Raw genomic sequence first — 16407 nt, 5'->3', positions numbered from 1 at the left:
CTACACGTGCAATCGATTAAAAAATTAACGAAAAAACGACATAGGACCACTTTAAATCATCAAGCTTTTCAAACATATAAACCTTAAAACTTATTAAGTTCGTATCTACCTTCTCGTCGATCTGTCTGAGAGTTCGCTACGGCAGGGGGCTTGAACTAGTGTAATTGCTGATGAAGGGATCCAAATGATGATGCGGTTACTGATAGATAAGCCGTGCGCGCGGGAACGATTAGTTAGGGCTTGAAAGATAAGAAGTCGGAAACTCAAAAATATTTAGCGGTTTACACTTTACACAAAAAGATCATGCTAGCTACAGCTACCTACAAAATCGATGTATGTAAGCAAACCTGGTTAGGCTATCGAGGACAACGAAGGTTCAATTTTTTATTTTTTCTTTAGAGTAGAAGTTGAAGGCTTACCCCAAAATTGAGATTTAACATATATATTATTAATTATTTAAAAGATAAGTTTGGCAGGTAGCTCTAGATAATAAGTTCAAAATTTGAGCATTAATAATTATTATACCTTGTGTTTGGTACTTGAAATATGAGCCACCACTTAAAAAAATATTGCTAAATAACATCGATTTGGTTTATTTTTGAGGCACCGCTTCAAATGATGTAACGGCAGTTCGGCTTGACTTGTGAAGCGGTTTTGTAAATTCTCTAAACTATGAGGCGGTTTGGCTTTGCAACCACTTTAAAAAATAAAAATTGGACCGCCTCAAAAGTTAAGATTTGTACTAGTAAAGGGAAACATTTATTTTACATCAAAAAAATTCATAAGTCTTATCACTAGTTCAGGAATTTCATTTATCATATAAAAAAATTAACTTTGAATTATAAATCATCACGTTTTACAACCGATTTTCACAAATTAAAATGAATCTTAAAAATCATTTTTCTCTCTCAATTCATCAACACCAACGAGTTTCAGTTAAGAAATCATGGCACCGCCCTCACTCTAGCCTCCATACCTCAAACCCACCTACCTTCGAGAAGACAAGTATCGCAAGCTACATTTTGTTTTTCTTTAACTTCTTCTTGTATTTTTTTTATATATTTGGATATAATCAAAATAATCCTACGTATCTAATTTCTTCGAAAGTTTTTATGAAATTTATATTTGAGTTTGGTTATTTGTCGATTATTGACCTATCTTCGTTCATGTTTACTCTCAAGCACGAAACACACAAATACATGCGTCATTTATAAAGCATAGTCGTATTGTTGAATTGGTTTAATTTTGTACCTCAATCTCGCGGTCTATGACCGATTTCCCATGAACGTAATCGTTTAGTGGAAGTTGGGACTATGAACATGGTTGTGTACATAGTTATCTAATAGAAACCGTATTTCTACTTTTGGCTATCTATTACCGGTTACCTCTGAAGGGATTAGTTTATTTATAACCAGGAATATGATTATAACTATCTAGTAGAAGTCAAGTGTTCATTTGATATATACTTTACATGAATTGTTTTGGTTACTTGTTTGATTCTCTTCCCGCTCAATGTTTCATGAACCATCTTGTTATTCTTGATCTTAATATTTCATCAATTTGAGTCCAATGTTTTACTTTATTACTCTTAATTTTGAAGTTTCAACTATTCACTTTGTCATTCTTAATCTCAATGTTACCTTTATTTATCTTGATACTTTATTTTATATGAAATTTTCACTTGTTTAACGTGTCACTATTGACCGCAAAAACTTAATCTATTTTGATATTTTGACAAGAAAAGTGCCGTTTATGTGTTTTATTCTTGAACTCAAGGCTGTATCAACTTACCTGACTATATTTTGTTAGTTAAAATCACCCAGCTATTCTCGACCCCCCAATATTCCATTTATCTACTGCGACGTTCATAACCTTATTGTCATCATTCATTATTTTTATTATTTTGTGTTACTTTAGAGTTTCGCTTATTTCGTTTTAATTTCAGTAGTTTCATTTATTTTGTTTTAAACCTCAATAACATCAGTTATATCGTTTCAACCTTAATAACATAGTTTATTTCGTATTAAACCCTAAATAACATCGTGTATGTTTTTTAAACTTTAAAAGTTTCATTTATTTATTTTGAAATAATACTTTCACGTTGTCCTTGACCTTAAGGGGTCGCTTATATATTTTTGTTACTTTTGAACCTTATATTTCATTGTTCTTTACTTCTAAACATTCATATAAGATTTTATTTTATTTATTAAAACCCACACAATGGAACGGAATATGTGGACCATCCGACGATAAAAGTAATTATGGGTCGACACGTAATTATCAAAGTTCTCGCATGGAAATCATAATAAGTACGGTTGTGTGGAATAACTCGAAACTTAGAATGATTTTGGGAAACATGACAAATGATGTATGATAAGCACATGGTGGATACGCCGCTGGCACATCCCATATATAAGTGCCCTTGCCATATATCCCATTTGTGGCGGGTTTTTTTTGGGTCATTCAAAGATCAGTGTTATATATGTAATTATTTATCAAAACTTTTAACAACTCCATGTAGTAGTAGTTTTCTTTTTATTTTATTTTTAACTAGGTTATTGACCCGTGTACGACACGGGTGGAAATATACAAGTTGTCAAGTACACACATATAATTTCAAACTAATTTCAAACAACAAGATATTTTTTAATATATTTTTTGAGATGTTACTATGATATAAAACTGCAATTGATATTACAGAAAGAAAGTACTACATAACATAAGCTCACAAAAAATGAAGTTACATAGTAGAATGTTTACAAACAAATTTTAAAACTTTATAACATAAACTTCATAAACCACCAAATATTTCCTTATAGACAATGTTGATGCATCCATGTCTTGCTTGACCTAAAACAAATAGTTGATGCATCAATTTAGCAGTACCTTAGGATGACATAGCCTTAAAATTAAGAGCGATGCTCTTATAAAATTTATTTAACTGTAAAATAATAGGTTATGATTAATAAATAATATATATATACACACACACACACAAAGAGAGAGAGAGAGAGAGAATCATAAATTAAAATGTTTTTTTTCATGAAAGATCATATATAGTTATATTTGTACGTCTCTAATTGTTGTATCATTCTTTCCTTTACAAAAATGTTTCACAATCACAACAGAGCATAGTAAAATCAACACCACAAGAAACGCTAGAATATTATATTCGTTTAAAGAATAGGTTCGGCGGACCCGCTAACCTTAATTTGACTTTTAGCCATTCTTCATAATAACAAATGTGTTAGGTTGATAATGCATAAATGGTATTCAGATCATGCTATAAACAACTTATAGTGAGGGTAACTTAAAAAGTAATAAAATATGAAATTACAAACCTTGATGTAAAGAGGATAAAGACTTGGAATACATAGATACTTTGGGATGGATGGAATGGTGAGAAAAATATAAAATATATGAAAACATACATTATTCTTAAGACTATGTTAAAATCAAATAAACGCAAACACTCAAAAATAGAATAAAAAAGTATTACTTATTTGATCGATAATAGGTTAATATGAAATGTGTTGGATATGGCATAATGTTATCCATTTTGATTTCGATACCTTTCATTGTTTGATAATATCTAGATTTGCAAAATTGGCCAGAATATGAATTTTGAAAGTGAATCAAATTGACATGTGGCCGTCACGGGTGGAAATGTAGAAATCATACAATAAACATATAATATTTAAAACAACAAAGGTACAAGTATGACCATCTCTTGAAAATAATTAGGGTTACACAACATATTTCAATGTATTCAATGTAGGTGTAAAAACATGTAATTAAAACATTACTAAAATTGCATTAAATTTAATGTTAACTATTTATTTTATTATTGAATTATTTTATTGATAAGAAAATTCTATAATGGCTTGTTATTTATGGAAATAGAAAAATGAACTGATAGGAAGAGGCTAGAATGTATTTTTTTAATATATATATAGATTTATTTTTATTTTAATTTCGGGACGAAATTCTGAAAAGTTGTGAATCATGTAACAATAGTTAAATTTTATATTTTTTTAAAACCCGAAATTGACCCACTTTATTATTTGATATGATTTGTTTAGTTATACATATAACCATATGTTACACATTTCGTATGTAATAGTTTTTCTTTCCTAAAGTTATTTAATAATATTAATAGTTACTAACATATACATACATACATATATATATATTATAATACTCTTGTGACATTTGTCAATTTCGGGTTATTTTATACTTGTTTTCTTAATGTAAACTCGACCCGTTTTGTATCCGAACCTTTCGATATTATCAAAATGATGAATTTTATGTTACATATTTGTTTTATAGTTGTCGGATCTCAAAAAAAAATCATCCTTTTCGGTTCTTAAAATGCCTCGAAAATGCTCAAAACGAACTCAAGGGACAAAAACTACCAAAATTGAAACTTGAAGGACCCATTTGTAGTTTGTGCCTTCTTGGGTCTATATCCAACCCATTTTCATGCAACACCCTTTATGAAAGACCCATTTAACTTACTCTATATATACACACCCATCTTCTTCATTTGTGCTTGCTCATTTCCTCATTTCTCTCTCAAATTCTTGAATTCTAAGGTTGTTCTTCATAGTTTGACTCTCAAGGTCAAACTAAGCTAATCTTTCATTTTAACTAACTTCTCGATACTTAAAGCTTGGTATTCTTATAACCAAGGGTTTTGCAATATTGCATTTTAACCCACATTATTAGTTAACATAGGTTGAGTAAAAAAACTAATGAATAGAATACCGAGACTCGGTTTCGAGTAAACTTATTTTTACAAAACTCGTTTTTTTAATTTCTCAAATATTTACATTTTAAACCCTAAACTTTATTTATTTGTTTCATTTGTCATGTATTTTATTTTAAACCCTTCCAAGACTACCTACTAACACAAGACCCGTTTAACATAGGTCTTGCTCGTTAAACCGATCTCTCCGATTATTCACGACACCATCTTTCAAGTTACTTGTTAATGTGAGTACTTTTTCATCCCCCGTTTTCCATATTTCATTTTGGGGGTGCCACTGCATACTTATTCAAATTCAAATGATTTATACTTGAGTCTTAAACCACAACACTTATTGTATATGTTTACTTAAATAAATGCTCGATTTGGTGTTATGTGCTTTACATGATTATGTGCAAATTCTTGAATGCTAAGGCGGGTAGCCTCTTCTATGCTAAGGCGGGTAGCCTCATCAAAGTATGATCATACGTTAATTTCGAGTATATATGGTATCCCCATATAGAAATGTGTCGTCAATGTATTCTTATTAACGATTTTATTATTGTCGTTAATGTATTCTTATTGACGGTTTTATTATCTAAATTGTTGCTATTATTTATTGTTTTCATATACTAGTTGTGGATTTCATACTATATACTTATTGTCCAAAACTATGAAAATTGCTCAGCAACTTTTGTGTTGACAACCTCTATTTTATGCAATGTTACAGGTTTGATGTTAGCTTGATTGGATTACTTGATGAAACTTATCATCTTGGCTTTAGGATATTAGAAAATGAAAGAACAAGTTATTTGTTTATCTATCTATTTGGCATTTCGTATGAACAATTGTTGTGTTATTTATGATGATATGGATTTAAATGAGTTGTTTAAATATTGTCACTTTATTGTGTCGTTATGCAAAGAACAATCATGTTGCGCCTCGACGTTTCCGCCTTTATTGGTCGGGGTATGACAGATTGGTATCAGAGACATCGACTATAGGATAGGTGGTTAGACGTAACAGCCTAGTATAGTTTATGCTCTAGGGTCCCTATACGTGTGCTCATACGTGTTTACCCTACTTGATTGTTTATTGCATTTATTTAATTATTTATAAACTTGTTTAAAAATCTATCTCATCATAAATGTACACATACACACACTTTCAATAGTATTCTAAGGTATTTTTATCTTAAAACAAAACATTAGTTTTTATATTGTGTTTTATGGATCACAAGCTTAACTTGGATCTCGTTGTTTACAATCTCCTTAAAGTTAGGTTCTATAATTTGTTTTGTGATGACCGTAGGGAACAAAACACTCGATTCGATCATTTGACAAAAAGATTCCAAGGATCGAAGGTGATTTACTTACCTAGGATGATTGGGTTTAGTGTTGGTTTCTAGGTCAACTTTAGTCCCTATAGTTTGGATTTAGGTCATTTAACGAACTTTTTATGCATAGTTTAAGATTTGAACAACATATAAAGTATAAGGGGCCTAAAGTGAACATTATAAACTTAATAACTTATAAATATTTGTTTTTGATTATCATTTAAAGATCTAAATATTTTCGGTCAGGTTATACGTAAACGAATACGGGTTTGAAAAATCCGAGATGTTACAGAAGTGGAGCAAGGGGGTACAGCGTCAATGGCCGATGACAAAGAAGATCCGATAATCCAACCCAAAGCGAGTGGGGGGATATCGCTGCACGTTCCAAAGTTGAATGGAACTAACTACATCACATGGGCAATTGTGGTGGAAGCGATATTAGACGATCAAGACCTATGGGAAGTTGTTCAGCCATAAGAGGGTGCGGTTATTGATGCGAAGAAGAATAAAACAACAAGATCGTTTTTGTTTCAAGTGATGGAAGGTGATATTCTTCTTCAGATTTCTCAATACAAGAATGCCCGAGATATATGGACGGCTTTGAAGGCACGGTATGTTGGGGCCGAGCGAGTTCAAAAGGCTTGACTGCTAACTCTGAAAAGTGAATTTGAGAAACTTAAGATGGCGGAAAATGAGACTGTTGACGAGTTTGCAGGAAAAATAACGAGTATGGTTTCAAAGGCAACGAGTCTAGGTCACATGTTCGAGCAAGATGTCTTGGTGAAGAAGCTACTGGATGCGGTTCCAGATAAGTACTTTCAACTCGTAGCCTCAATCGAGCAAAGTGTTGATCTCGATAGTTTGATGTTTGAAGATGCTATTGGAAGACTTAAGGCATTTGAGGAACGTCTACGAGGGAGAGAGCGCGCTTCAAATTCACAAGGTCGGTTACTTTTCAATCTATCGAAAGGTAGTTATAAAGGCAAGTCGTATGATCAGTCCGGTAGCTGAGGTAAGGGTTGGCCGAGTTCACAGGGGCGTGGAAAAGGTCGTGAAACCGGAGGTCAAGACCGAGAGGATGAGGATCAAGATGGTTGTGACAACCGAGATGGTTAACATCATGGGTCAAAGAAGAACGAATGATCGTCAAAGGGGTAAAAAGGATAGATCACAGGTTCAGTGTTACCGTTGTGATGAGTTTTGTCACTTTGCGGCTATGTACCCAGAACGTATGAAGAAAAAGGAATAATCTAATTTGAACAAAGTTGATGATTTTGATTCATCTTTATTTATGATAAAAGGTGTTCAAAAGACGGTTACACTGAATGAAGACGGTGTGATTCCAAAGCGTTTCGAAACCGAGCCGATGGAGAAAGATGTTTGGTATCTCGACAACAGAGCATCGAATCATATGACGGGTAATAAAGCGTACTTTTATGAATTGAATGAACAAGAAACGGGAACGGTGAAGTTCAGAGATGAATCTTGTATTGATATTCAGGGAAAAGGGTCGGTCTTAATTGAAGGGAAAACGGGGAGCAGCACCTGTTGACCGATGTCTACTACATCCCGAGCCTACAGTGCAATATCATAAGCCTTGGTTAAGCAAAGTAAGGTGGATGCGAGATTCACATGAAACATGATTTGCTAACCATTAAAGATGAAGCATGTAAGCTTTTGATGAAGGTGACAAGGACCAAGAACCGATTGTACAAGATTAACCTCATGATAGCAACTCCTGGTAAACGAGCTAGCATTGGAATGAAGAATTTTGCAGGTCGGGATCTTCAAAGTATTGGACTAAAGGAAGACAAGCCGGTTATGAGTCAGATTCCAATCAAAGATCTAAGTTCCAAAATTCAAAGTTTAAAGAAGAGTGTTCAAGAAACTAAACACGTGGTCAAGAAAGTGATTAAAGCCCAAGGGAAGACGAGTAATGATCAAACGAATCAAGTGTTACTTCAAGCTAAGTGGAGCCCAAAGAACATTGCAAGAGATCATGAAAAGCCTCGGGGGAATCAAGAAAAGGACAAAAAACATGAACTTGAAGATCCGCCAATTTCGAGTAAGAAATTAGGGGGTGAGTCGGATACAACAATTGAGGGGGTGATTGTTGGCTCAATTGTTGTTTGGCCCAAGTGTAAGGCCTGGCCCAAGAATTATTAGGGTTTATTATATTTGGTAATGTCTTGACTAGCAAGTTTGGTTAGTCTATATAAGCCGAGTTATGGTTAGATATTAGATATTATGAAGTTGGTGCAACCGAGTTAGGGTTCATCAAGAGTAAAACCGAGTTAGGGTTTAAGAGTTTGTAATCAGTTTTTTGAATGAGATTTTCTGATTAATATAAACGAGAGTTATTCGTTTACTTGGTGTTTGATTATCGACCCGGGACTTGATTGCGTTGATTAGATGTTATAATGGTTTGACTTGATTCAGGTCTAGTATCTTTAAGGATGCTTGTAATCTAACTTGGACATTGATACTTGGTTTATTTTATTCCATGTGACTATTTTGGTCGCTTTAAGTTTGTACCAATTGGTCATTCAAAAGAACGGTTAAGTTTAGTACAAATTGGTCACATTTAGCAATCAAATTTGGTAAGTAATTTCCGTCATTTTCTCCAAATTGAGCTTTAAGTAGGTATAATAACCTGACTAGTGAAAATCCATTTTTTAACCAAATTGTGGTATCTCTTTGCTTATAGATTTACTCATATATTATTACAGGAATTTTCTAACATGTGTTCTAAGGGCACATGTAAGAAGCATTTATTATGTGAATATTCTTGTTGAAAGGACAATTGTATATTAATTACATTGATCTTGTAATAACTACCATATTTAACCTTTTATTATTCCTTCCTAAAATTTTCCTTTCATTCATGACTACTAAATATAGTTTTTCCAATTCCCTCTAAAATTAGTTTTTCATCACTTTTAATTTTCCACTATTTTTCTATAAGTATTCATATTAAACAACCAATTTTATTACCTGTCTATCTATTTTTTTAAGATTAAATAATATAAAACATTGCTACTGTTCTGCAAGTGGATGGACGTGCTTTTTTGGATCTGCAAATGAAGTCAACACTTGGTAACCTTGCTTCAGATCCAAAAGAGCACGCCTATCCATTTGTAGTAAGGTTGAGCAGAAAACCGAATTAACTGAATCAAACCCAAATTAACCGAAAAAACCGAACCGAAGCAATAATTGAAGGTTAATTTTTTGTTTTTTTGAAAAACCGAAATTTAGGTTTCGATTCGGTTATCCACTTTTAAAAAATCGAAAAAAACCAAACCGAACCGGTTGATGATGATAAAGGCTATCAGGATGATAAGGAATGGACTAAACATTTAAGATAAATAAATAAGATGATGAATGAAGATCGAGACTAAACTTTTAATGCTTTTTAACTTTTAAACTCTATTTAGCAACTTTGTATTCGTATAATTCCACGCAACACGCGCCTAATTTTGTTTTTAAAATTCAATATATATGTGGACTGTCGAACTCTAACACGTTCTTATACAAACTTAAAAATGTCAACACATAATTGGAAAAACCGAAAACAACCGAACCGAAATCGAAATTAACCGAAAATCGAATGGTTTGCATATTCAAATAACCGATTACTTCGGTTTCGGTTTGGGTTTCCCCTAATAACCGAACCGAACCGAACCGTGCTCAGCCCTAATTTGTAGAATACTAGTAATGCTTTATGTTATTTAATCTTAAAAAAAAATAGAAAGGTAATAAAAGTGGTTGTTTAATATGAATACTTATAGGAAAATAATGGGAAATTAAAAGTGATGAAAGAGTCATTTTAGAGAAATTAGAAAAATTCTATTTATTAGTCATGAATAAAAGGAAAATTCAGAAGGAAATAATAAAATGTTAAATATGATAGTTATTATTAGATCAATGTAATTAATAGACAATTATACTTTCAACAAGAATATCCATATAATAAATGCTTCTTACATACTTTCAACAAGAATATTCACATAATAAATACTTATTACATGTGCCCTTAGGACACATGTTAGAAAATCCCATAATCATTTACGTTGAAAGATAGTGATTATTGTTAAAGTGTATTTTGCCCCTAGTGGGTGTACCGTGTAGGCAACTAAATTCACTTTCCACCTAAATTTCTTCTTTTGCTAAGTTATCCAAATTTAAAATAGTAATCATGAAAGTACATATATTATTACCTTCATGATTTTAACAATAATCATCTTGGATTGGTTGACAAATCTTCGGATGGTTTAAAGTAAAACAATTAATATCCTTAAAAGAAAAGGTTAATGCAATGCATATCAACTCTTAATGATTTGAAACTTGATTCTATATTATAGCAATAAAAAATCACTTAAAAACTAGAAAACCAAATTAAATACACTTGATATAATACTGAACTTCTATGTAACATAATTTCATCGTGGACCTGAGAGTTCTATGGCTTGTCCAAGCAACGAAGAGTCATCGGTGAGATCGGAGTATCTCTCCGATGAGGACAACTCCGACGTCTTGAGCTTTCCGGTGGGCTCTATCCCCTGTGAAGTTTCCCATCTTTCTGCCAACCCGTCTCCTTCCAACATCCGTACAACTTCCGACATCTTTGGCCTGTGACCAGGAAGATATTGCGTGCATAATAATGCCACTTTTACAAGCTCCTCTAACTCCATCATATCGCAGTTGTTTTTTAAATCTTTGTCAACTAGTATATCTAGTTTCTTCTCTTGGTGTATCTTCTTCACCTAAAACACATTATGTGCAAGTGTTAATGCGACGTAATGTAAGAATCGGCAAACACTAAGAAGTCACCCTAATTTGTAACCAAGAATCATAACAACTTTATTGCATGGCAGTTGACACAACAAGCCATGAGCTGGCTCGAGCTTTTTATAAACAAGCCGAGCCGGCTCTCGGCTTGGTTCGTAAACGAGCCAAGCCCCAGCCCAACCTGCAAGGCTCATTTACAACCCTACTTTAGGTATATATTTTGCCAAATTTAAAAGTTCAAAAATAAGTTCCATAGTTTAAACACAATTGCTTCGAAGACATAAAAATATTTAAAATTAAAATCTTGTGAGTATTGTCATGTAAAAGGTTAAATAAAATAACTTTTCTCAGGTTAAACGGGCCAATTCGTGCCAACCCATAAATACACATGTTGTGTTTGGGTTCATATATTTACCATGAATTTCGGTTGACGTAGGTTTTAGCCCACCAACCAACAAACACTACCCATTTAACAGCCCTAGGGCCTTACCCAATCAAGTATAGCCCCTTTCTGGTTTACAGCCTTGCCGAACTCTAGTGCTCGTTGTCCGGTGATCAGTTCGAGTAGAAGAATCCCGAAGCCAAAAACATCAGTTTTATCTGATGACTGGCCCGTGAAGAGATACTCGGGTGCTATATGGCCCACAGTGCCTCGAACCGCTGTGGTTACATGAGAGTCTTGGTGGTCCAAAAGCTTAGCCAGCCCAAAATCACCAACCACTGCCTCACAACAATCATCAAGTAATATATTTGCAGCCTTGACATCCCTATGGATTATTTTAGGGTCACATTGTTCATGGAGGTATAATAATCCCCTTGCTGCCCCTAATGCAATTTTCTTCCTTATGCCCCAATCCAACACCGGTTTTGCTGCCAAAAGTACAATAACCGATGATAATAGATATTGTACATTGGCGTTAAGCCCATCAGAGTTTATTATCATGGCTAGGTGTGATCAATATGCATTATGTATATTGTTTTACCCTGGAGTTTTGATTTATGCTGATAATTTTCAAGATTTTTGAAACTGGAACACGTAGGGATGTGAATGAGCCGAGCTAGAGATTTGCTTGTTTAACTTACAAAAGGTCGAACTTCAGCTCGGCCCATTGTGAGCTCTATTTCTAAAGCTCAATCCCTACCCATGGATAGTTTTTCAAGCTCGCGCTCAGCTCGTTTAGTATTTATTTTACTAATATACTTATATACATTTACAATTTATTATTATTATATAATAAAATTTTTTGTGTATAATATAATATATGTTAGTTGATGATTTTTCAATATAATAACTATAATTATGTATATATTTATCTAATATATAAAATAAAATTATATAAATAATGTAGAATATATATATATATATATATAATTTTAATTATTAGCGAGCTGATAAGTGATTATTGGGCTTGGGCTTGTTTATTAATTACTGGCTCATTTTTAGGCTTGCGCTTGTTTAAGCTCCGCTCAATTCAAGTTTTTAGCTAGTTGATCTCGAGTAGCTCACGAGCAGCTCGGCTCATTTATAGGTGTGTGTGAAAGAAAAGGATTTTAAACTATTTCATACATACCCTTGAGACGAGAAGCCACACTACCGTTGAACATATATGGGTAGACCAAGAGTTTTTCAGTAGGTGTCATGCAAAAACCATATAACCGGAGGAGATTCCGGTGCACGGCTAGGCTGATCATTTCAACTTCTGTTTGGAACTGTTGTTCGCCGCCAGCAGCACCACCATCTTTCAACCGTTTGACCGCCACCAAAGTCCCATCTTCTAGCGTTCCTTTGTACACATGCCCATAACCTCCTTGTCCCAATATGTTCTTGTGGCTGAAATTGTGTGTTGCAATTTGAAGTTCCCTGAAGTGAAACTTCCTTAAATTCCCAAGTGAAACTTCTTGATCATAATGCTTATCTGCATTGCCATTTTGAGTATTATATGTTACACATTGACTTTTAAGTCAAAGTATCAAAATAAAGCACAAACCTTTTACATCAAAGAATGGTTCTTGATTATGTCTTTGCCTCCAACATAATAACACAAGTACAAAAATGATTAAAAAGACGCATCCAAGGGTTGAACCAATGACAAGGGCCAGTTTATGAGTTTTTCTTCTTGATCTGGTGTTGGCTGCTTTAAGTTATAATGAGATTAAATATTATAAAAGATAAGCAAACACCCTTTAAGTTGAGATATCATAAAAAGTATTCAAGATGGTTATAATCATACATTGTGTAGTGTTTAATGTCATAGAGATGGGCATGAGTGTCATTTTAGAGCATTGTTGCTCAGGTCCTGTTGGGCAAATCTGAGGGTTCCCAATAATGCTGCAATAAATAAAGAATTAGATATCTATTTGTTGATATAAATAGATGAACATTAGCTTGCTGTACATTTTAAAGTAGGGTTATAATCATGTCAGTTGACGGGTTTTTTTTTGTTTTTTTTTTCAAAAAAAACTTGAACAAGATCCATGTTAACACAATTATCTAAATAAGTCGCACTGGACAATGGGTTGTAAGCGGGTTAAGCATGTGATAAACAGGGCGGATTGTAGGCTAAACCGCTAAAGAGGTTTGCACACAGAATTGTGGATTGACCTTATAAAATATTCTTATTTTTATTCTAACTTTGAATGGGTTGACGAGTCGACTTATTTAATTAAATATTTTTAACAAATCAACTCAAACACGACCCATTTAAGTAAAGTGGTAAACCTGAACACAACCCATTTAGTTGAACAGGTTAAACAGATAAATCCAAACACGACCTGTTTATTGAAGCAGTTGGAGCCTTATCAAAATTGTCACCCTGGTTTTAAGTATAAATAAACTTACTTGAATATCTTGGAAGGGAATCTAGGAACAGGACCACTTAAGTTATTGAAAGATAAGTCTCTGCAATGAACACAAAACAAAACATTTTATGACATACACATTGCAGATATATAGATACACATTCGAATCGAAAACTGGTTTGAAAATGAGAAATCTTACACAAATGCAAGTTGGGTCATGTTAGCTATTGATTCTGGTATTGGCCCGGAAAGACTGTTGTTGTTTAGTCTCCTAAAATCCATCCAAATTTGAATTTAATCAAGAACACAAAACAAGAACAATAAAAAGAGTTAAACTGACATTTATAATCTAAAAAAACTTATAAACATACATGTATTGTAGGGCTGTTAAATGACCTAAAGAAGATGGGATTTCATTGGTGAAGTTATTATCAGAAAGATCAAGTGTTTGAAGCCTCTTCAGTTCACCAATTTCTTTTGGGATTGGCCCTGTGATGTTATTATTCTGCAACAATCTGCATCAAGAATTGAATTACCAACAATGTAAACACCAAAAATCCAAACTTTATGTTTAAAATTTGATTGATACTTACATAACCTGTAGATTGGTAAGGTTGCCAATGCTGGGAGAAAGTGTGCCAGAAAGATTTTGACTAGGTGTCCCTCTGTAATCAACATTATAACTTATTTTAAATTCTTGATATTATTATATCATTATGTTTACATTATGAAGAAAGACTTACAGCCCAATGACTGAACTCTCAGCAGAGCAAGTAACCATGGTCCAACTACAAGGATCAACAGCATCAGCATCCCAATTTTCAAGAACACCATGAGGGTCCAACAATGAAGCTTTTAAACCCATTAAAGCTTGAACTGAAAATCACATACCACATGAAAAAAAGGTTAAAAACTCCATTTTTAAGGTTGTAAGAACCAAATTCATAAAAAAGATTGAATACCCACATGGAAAAAGGTTAAAGACTCCATTTTTATTAAAAAAGATTGAAGATTACCTTCAAAGTTAACACCTTTAGGTGAGAGCAAGCCATATGGGCACTCACAAACCCATAAAAACAGTAAACAGAATGCACCAATCTTTCTTTGTACTCTCATTGCAGATGATATTATGATTGTTTAAGAGAAAATAGAGGTGGGTTTGACTGGGTTTTGAATCTTGATGATGACCATATTCCACAAGAATCTGAAACCATACAAGATGAGCACAGTTTTGTTGTTTTTATTTGTAGTGGACAGTGAATTTGCAGTTTAGCAGTTAGCACACCTGTTACCTCATGGGTAGTGGGAGCAGGGATTAAAGAAAAATCAAAAAGAAATTCAAAACTGTTACTACCACATGAATTAATAAGCTAAACTTGAAAGTAAATAAAGCAAACAGAAAGTGATAAAAATTTATTAAATTTGTATTTGGGAAAAGGAAATTAAACCAGAGGACAATCAAGAAAATGCTAAATTTTTATGGGTTTTATGATAACTAGTCATGTTGTAATCTAGATATCTGGTATTGAGTTTTATAGTTTGTTGTTGGATTCTTTATAGGATATGTTTGGTTTTTATTGTAAGAGACAATGAGGAATCACACATTCCAGTTTTGGCCATTCACTATACTCACAAATGCAATGTTTGTTTAAGGAAAAAAAGACATAGATTTTGTGAGTCTCAACATGGTTTAACACCTTATAATTGGTGGTTTTTTTGGTGGGTAGGAGTGGGGTCCACGTTGGAAGTTGGGGTTTATTTGTTTACTAGGTCCTGCTAAGGACACCCTTAATACGCCCCTTATAGAGTTATACGAGGGGTTATACAAGGCCCTATACGCTCCGTATAGGATTACACGGGGCTTATAAGGGACCCTACACACCCCGTATAGCCCTATATGGGGTTTTTAGCAAAATTGGGTGGTGGCTCTAGAATTCCATTTACTAAACTAATAAGCAATTATTTGTTGAGAATTTCGTTTATATTTTGGTCATATATCATTTGATTACATACACTAAAGGATCGTATATGTGAGACCGGCACTAGTACTTCTTGTGTATGTTGTTTGATGGTGAATGCCGTCCACTATACTTAACACAAGTTAACGAGGAGTATAGACGACTCACATATATGGATCATTTATGACATTAGATGTTCTTTTTCATATTTGCTTGATACTGTTGGAATATATCCAATGTGTCTTTGTCAATGTTGGAATGAAGTCTGAGCACCCAACCTAGCAATTTTAAATTTAAGAACATGAACAACAAAACATGTTTATCTGTTCCGGTCCGTTCATTTAACAAACGCGAATAAAGCGTGTTCATGTATTATATATGTTGTATGGATTTTCCTCCATTACACTTTAATGTATAATCTTTTAAACCTATCTTAAAAGTTGAAACAAAAGAAATTGATAAACTGATAAAAGAAATGGAATAAACCAAGGTCCCAAAAGACAATTGAGAAAGAATCTAACAAATTAAGAATGAAATCGACCAAACATAATAGAGAAAACAGCATTGCCTTAATATTAGGAAATGACAAAAGCGTCCCTATGGCTTGGTTTATAACAGCTGGGCAAAATTGTCCGTTACCCATCTATAATCTATAACTAAATAAAATGGAGATGGGTTGGGACCATTAGCCTTTTGTCACCTAAACTAGGATCCTGAATCCTAGACAAGGTGTTGTGATGTAAGTATAACTTTGTTAAATTCTATCTTATTATTTTAAG

At 33.4% G+C, this 16407-nt stretch overlaps 1 protein-coding gene across 2 annotated transcripts; it reads right to left on the bottom strand.

The window, feature by feature from the left end:
- Window positions 1–10522: 10522 nt before the first annotated feature.
- On the bottom strand, window positions 10523–14873 carry LOC143628190 (protein NSP-INTERACTING KINASE 1-like). Of its 2 annotated transcripts, none has more exons than XM_077097838.1 (11): window positions 14687–14873; window positions 14414–14546; window positions 14264–14335; window positions 14042–14185; window positions 13870–13941; window positions 13711–13770; window positions 13103–13200; window positions 12860–13006; window positions 12443–12787; window positions 11362–11741; window positions 10523–10846 (listed from the first exon to the last, which is right to left on the bottom strand). In XM_077097838.1, exons 1-11 carry the CDS (start codon window positions 14784–14786, stop codon window positions 10523–10525), a joined length of 1875 nt encoding a protein of 624 aa, XP_076953953.1. In that variant the 5' UTR covers window positions 14787–14873. The 2 variants fall into 2 exon arrangements, with proteins under 2 accessions (XP_076953953.1, XP_076953954.1); XM_077097839.1 differs by having other exon boundaries at window positions 12860–13003.
- Window positions 14874–16407: the final 1534 nt, after the last annotated feature.

Source organism: Bidens hawaiensis, unplaced genomic scaffold (genome assembly GCF_021521415.1).
Source record: "Bidens hawaiensis isolate Kalapana, Puna unplaced genomic scaffold, B.hawaiensis_p1.1 tig00004838_1, whole genome shotgun sequence".
NCBI lineage: Eukaryota > Viridiplantae > Streptophyta > Magnoliopsida > Asterales > Asteraceae > Bidens > Bidens hawaiensis.
This window is presented reverse-complemented; position numbering and strand designations above follow the sequence as displayed.

What these genes read in the sequence shown, in the direction of transcription:
- LOC143628190 (XM_077097838.1), bottom strand. Translation starts at nt 14,786, where the DNA reads ATGAGAGTACAAAGAAAGATTGGTGCATTCTGTTTACTGTTTTTATGG. An exon ending in TAAAGGTGTTAACTTTGAAG is followed by an intron (nt 14,547 to 14,686) that starts GTAATCTTCAAT and finishes TGTGATTTTCAG; the next exon opens with TTCAAGCTTTAATGGGTTTA. An exon ending in TGTGGCTTCTCGTCTCAAGG is followed by an intron (nt 11,742 to 12,442) that starts GTATGTATGAAA and finishes TACTTTTGGCAG; the next exon opens with CAAAACCGGTGTTGGATTGG.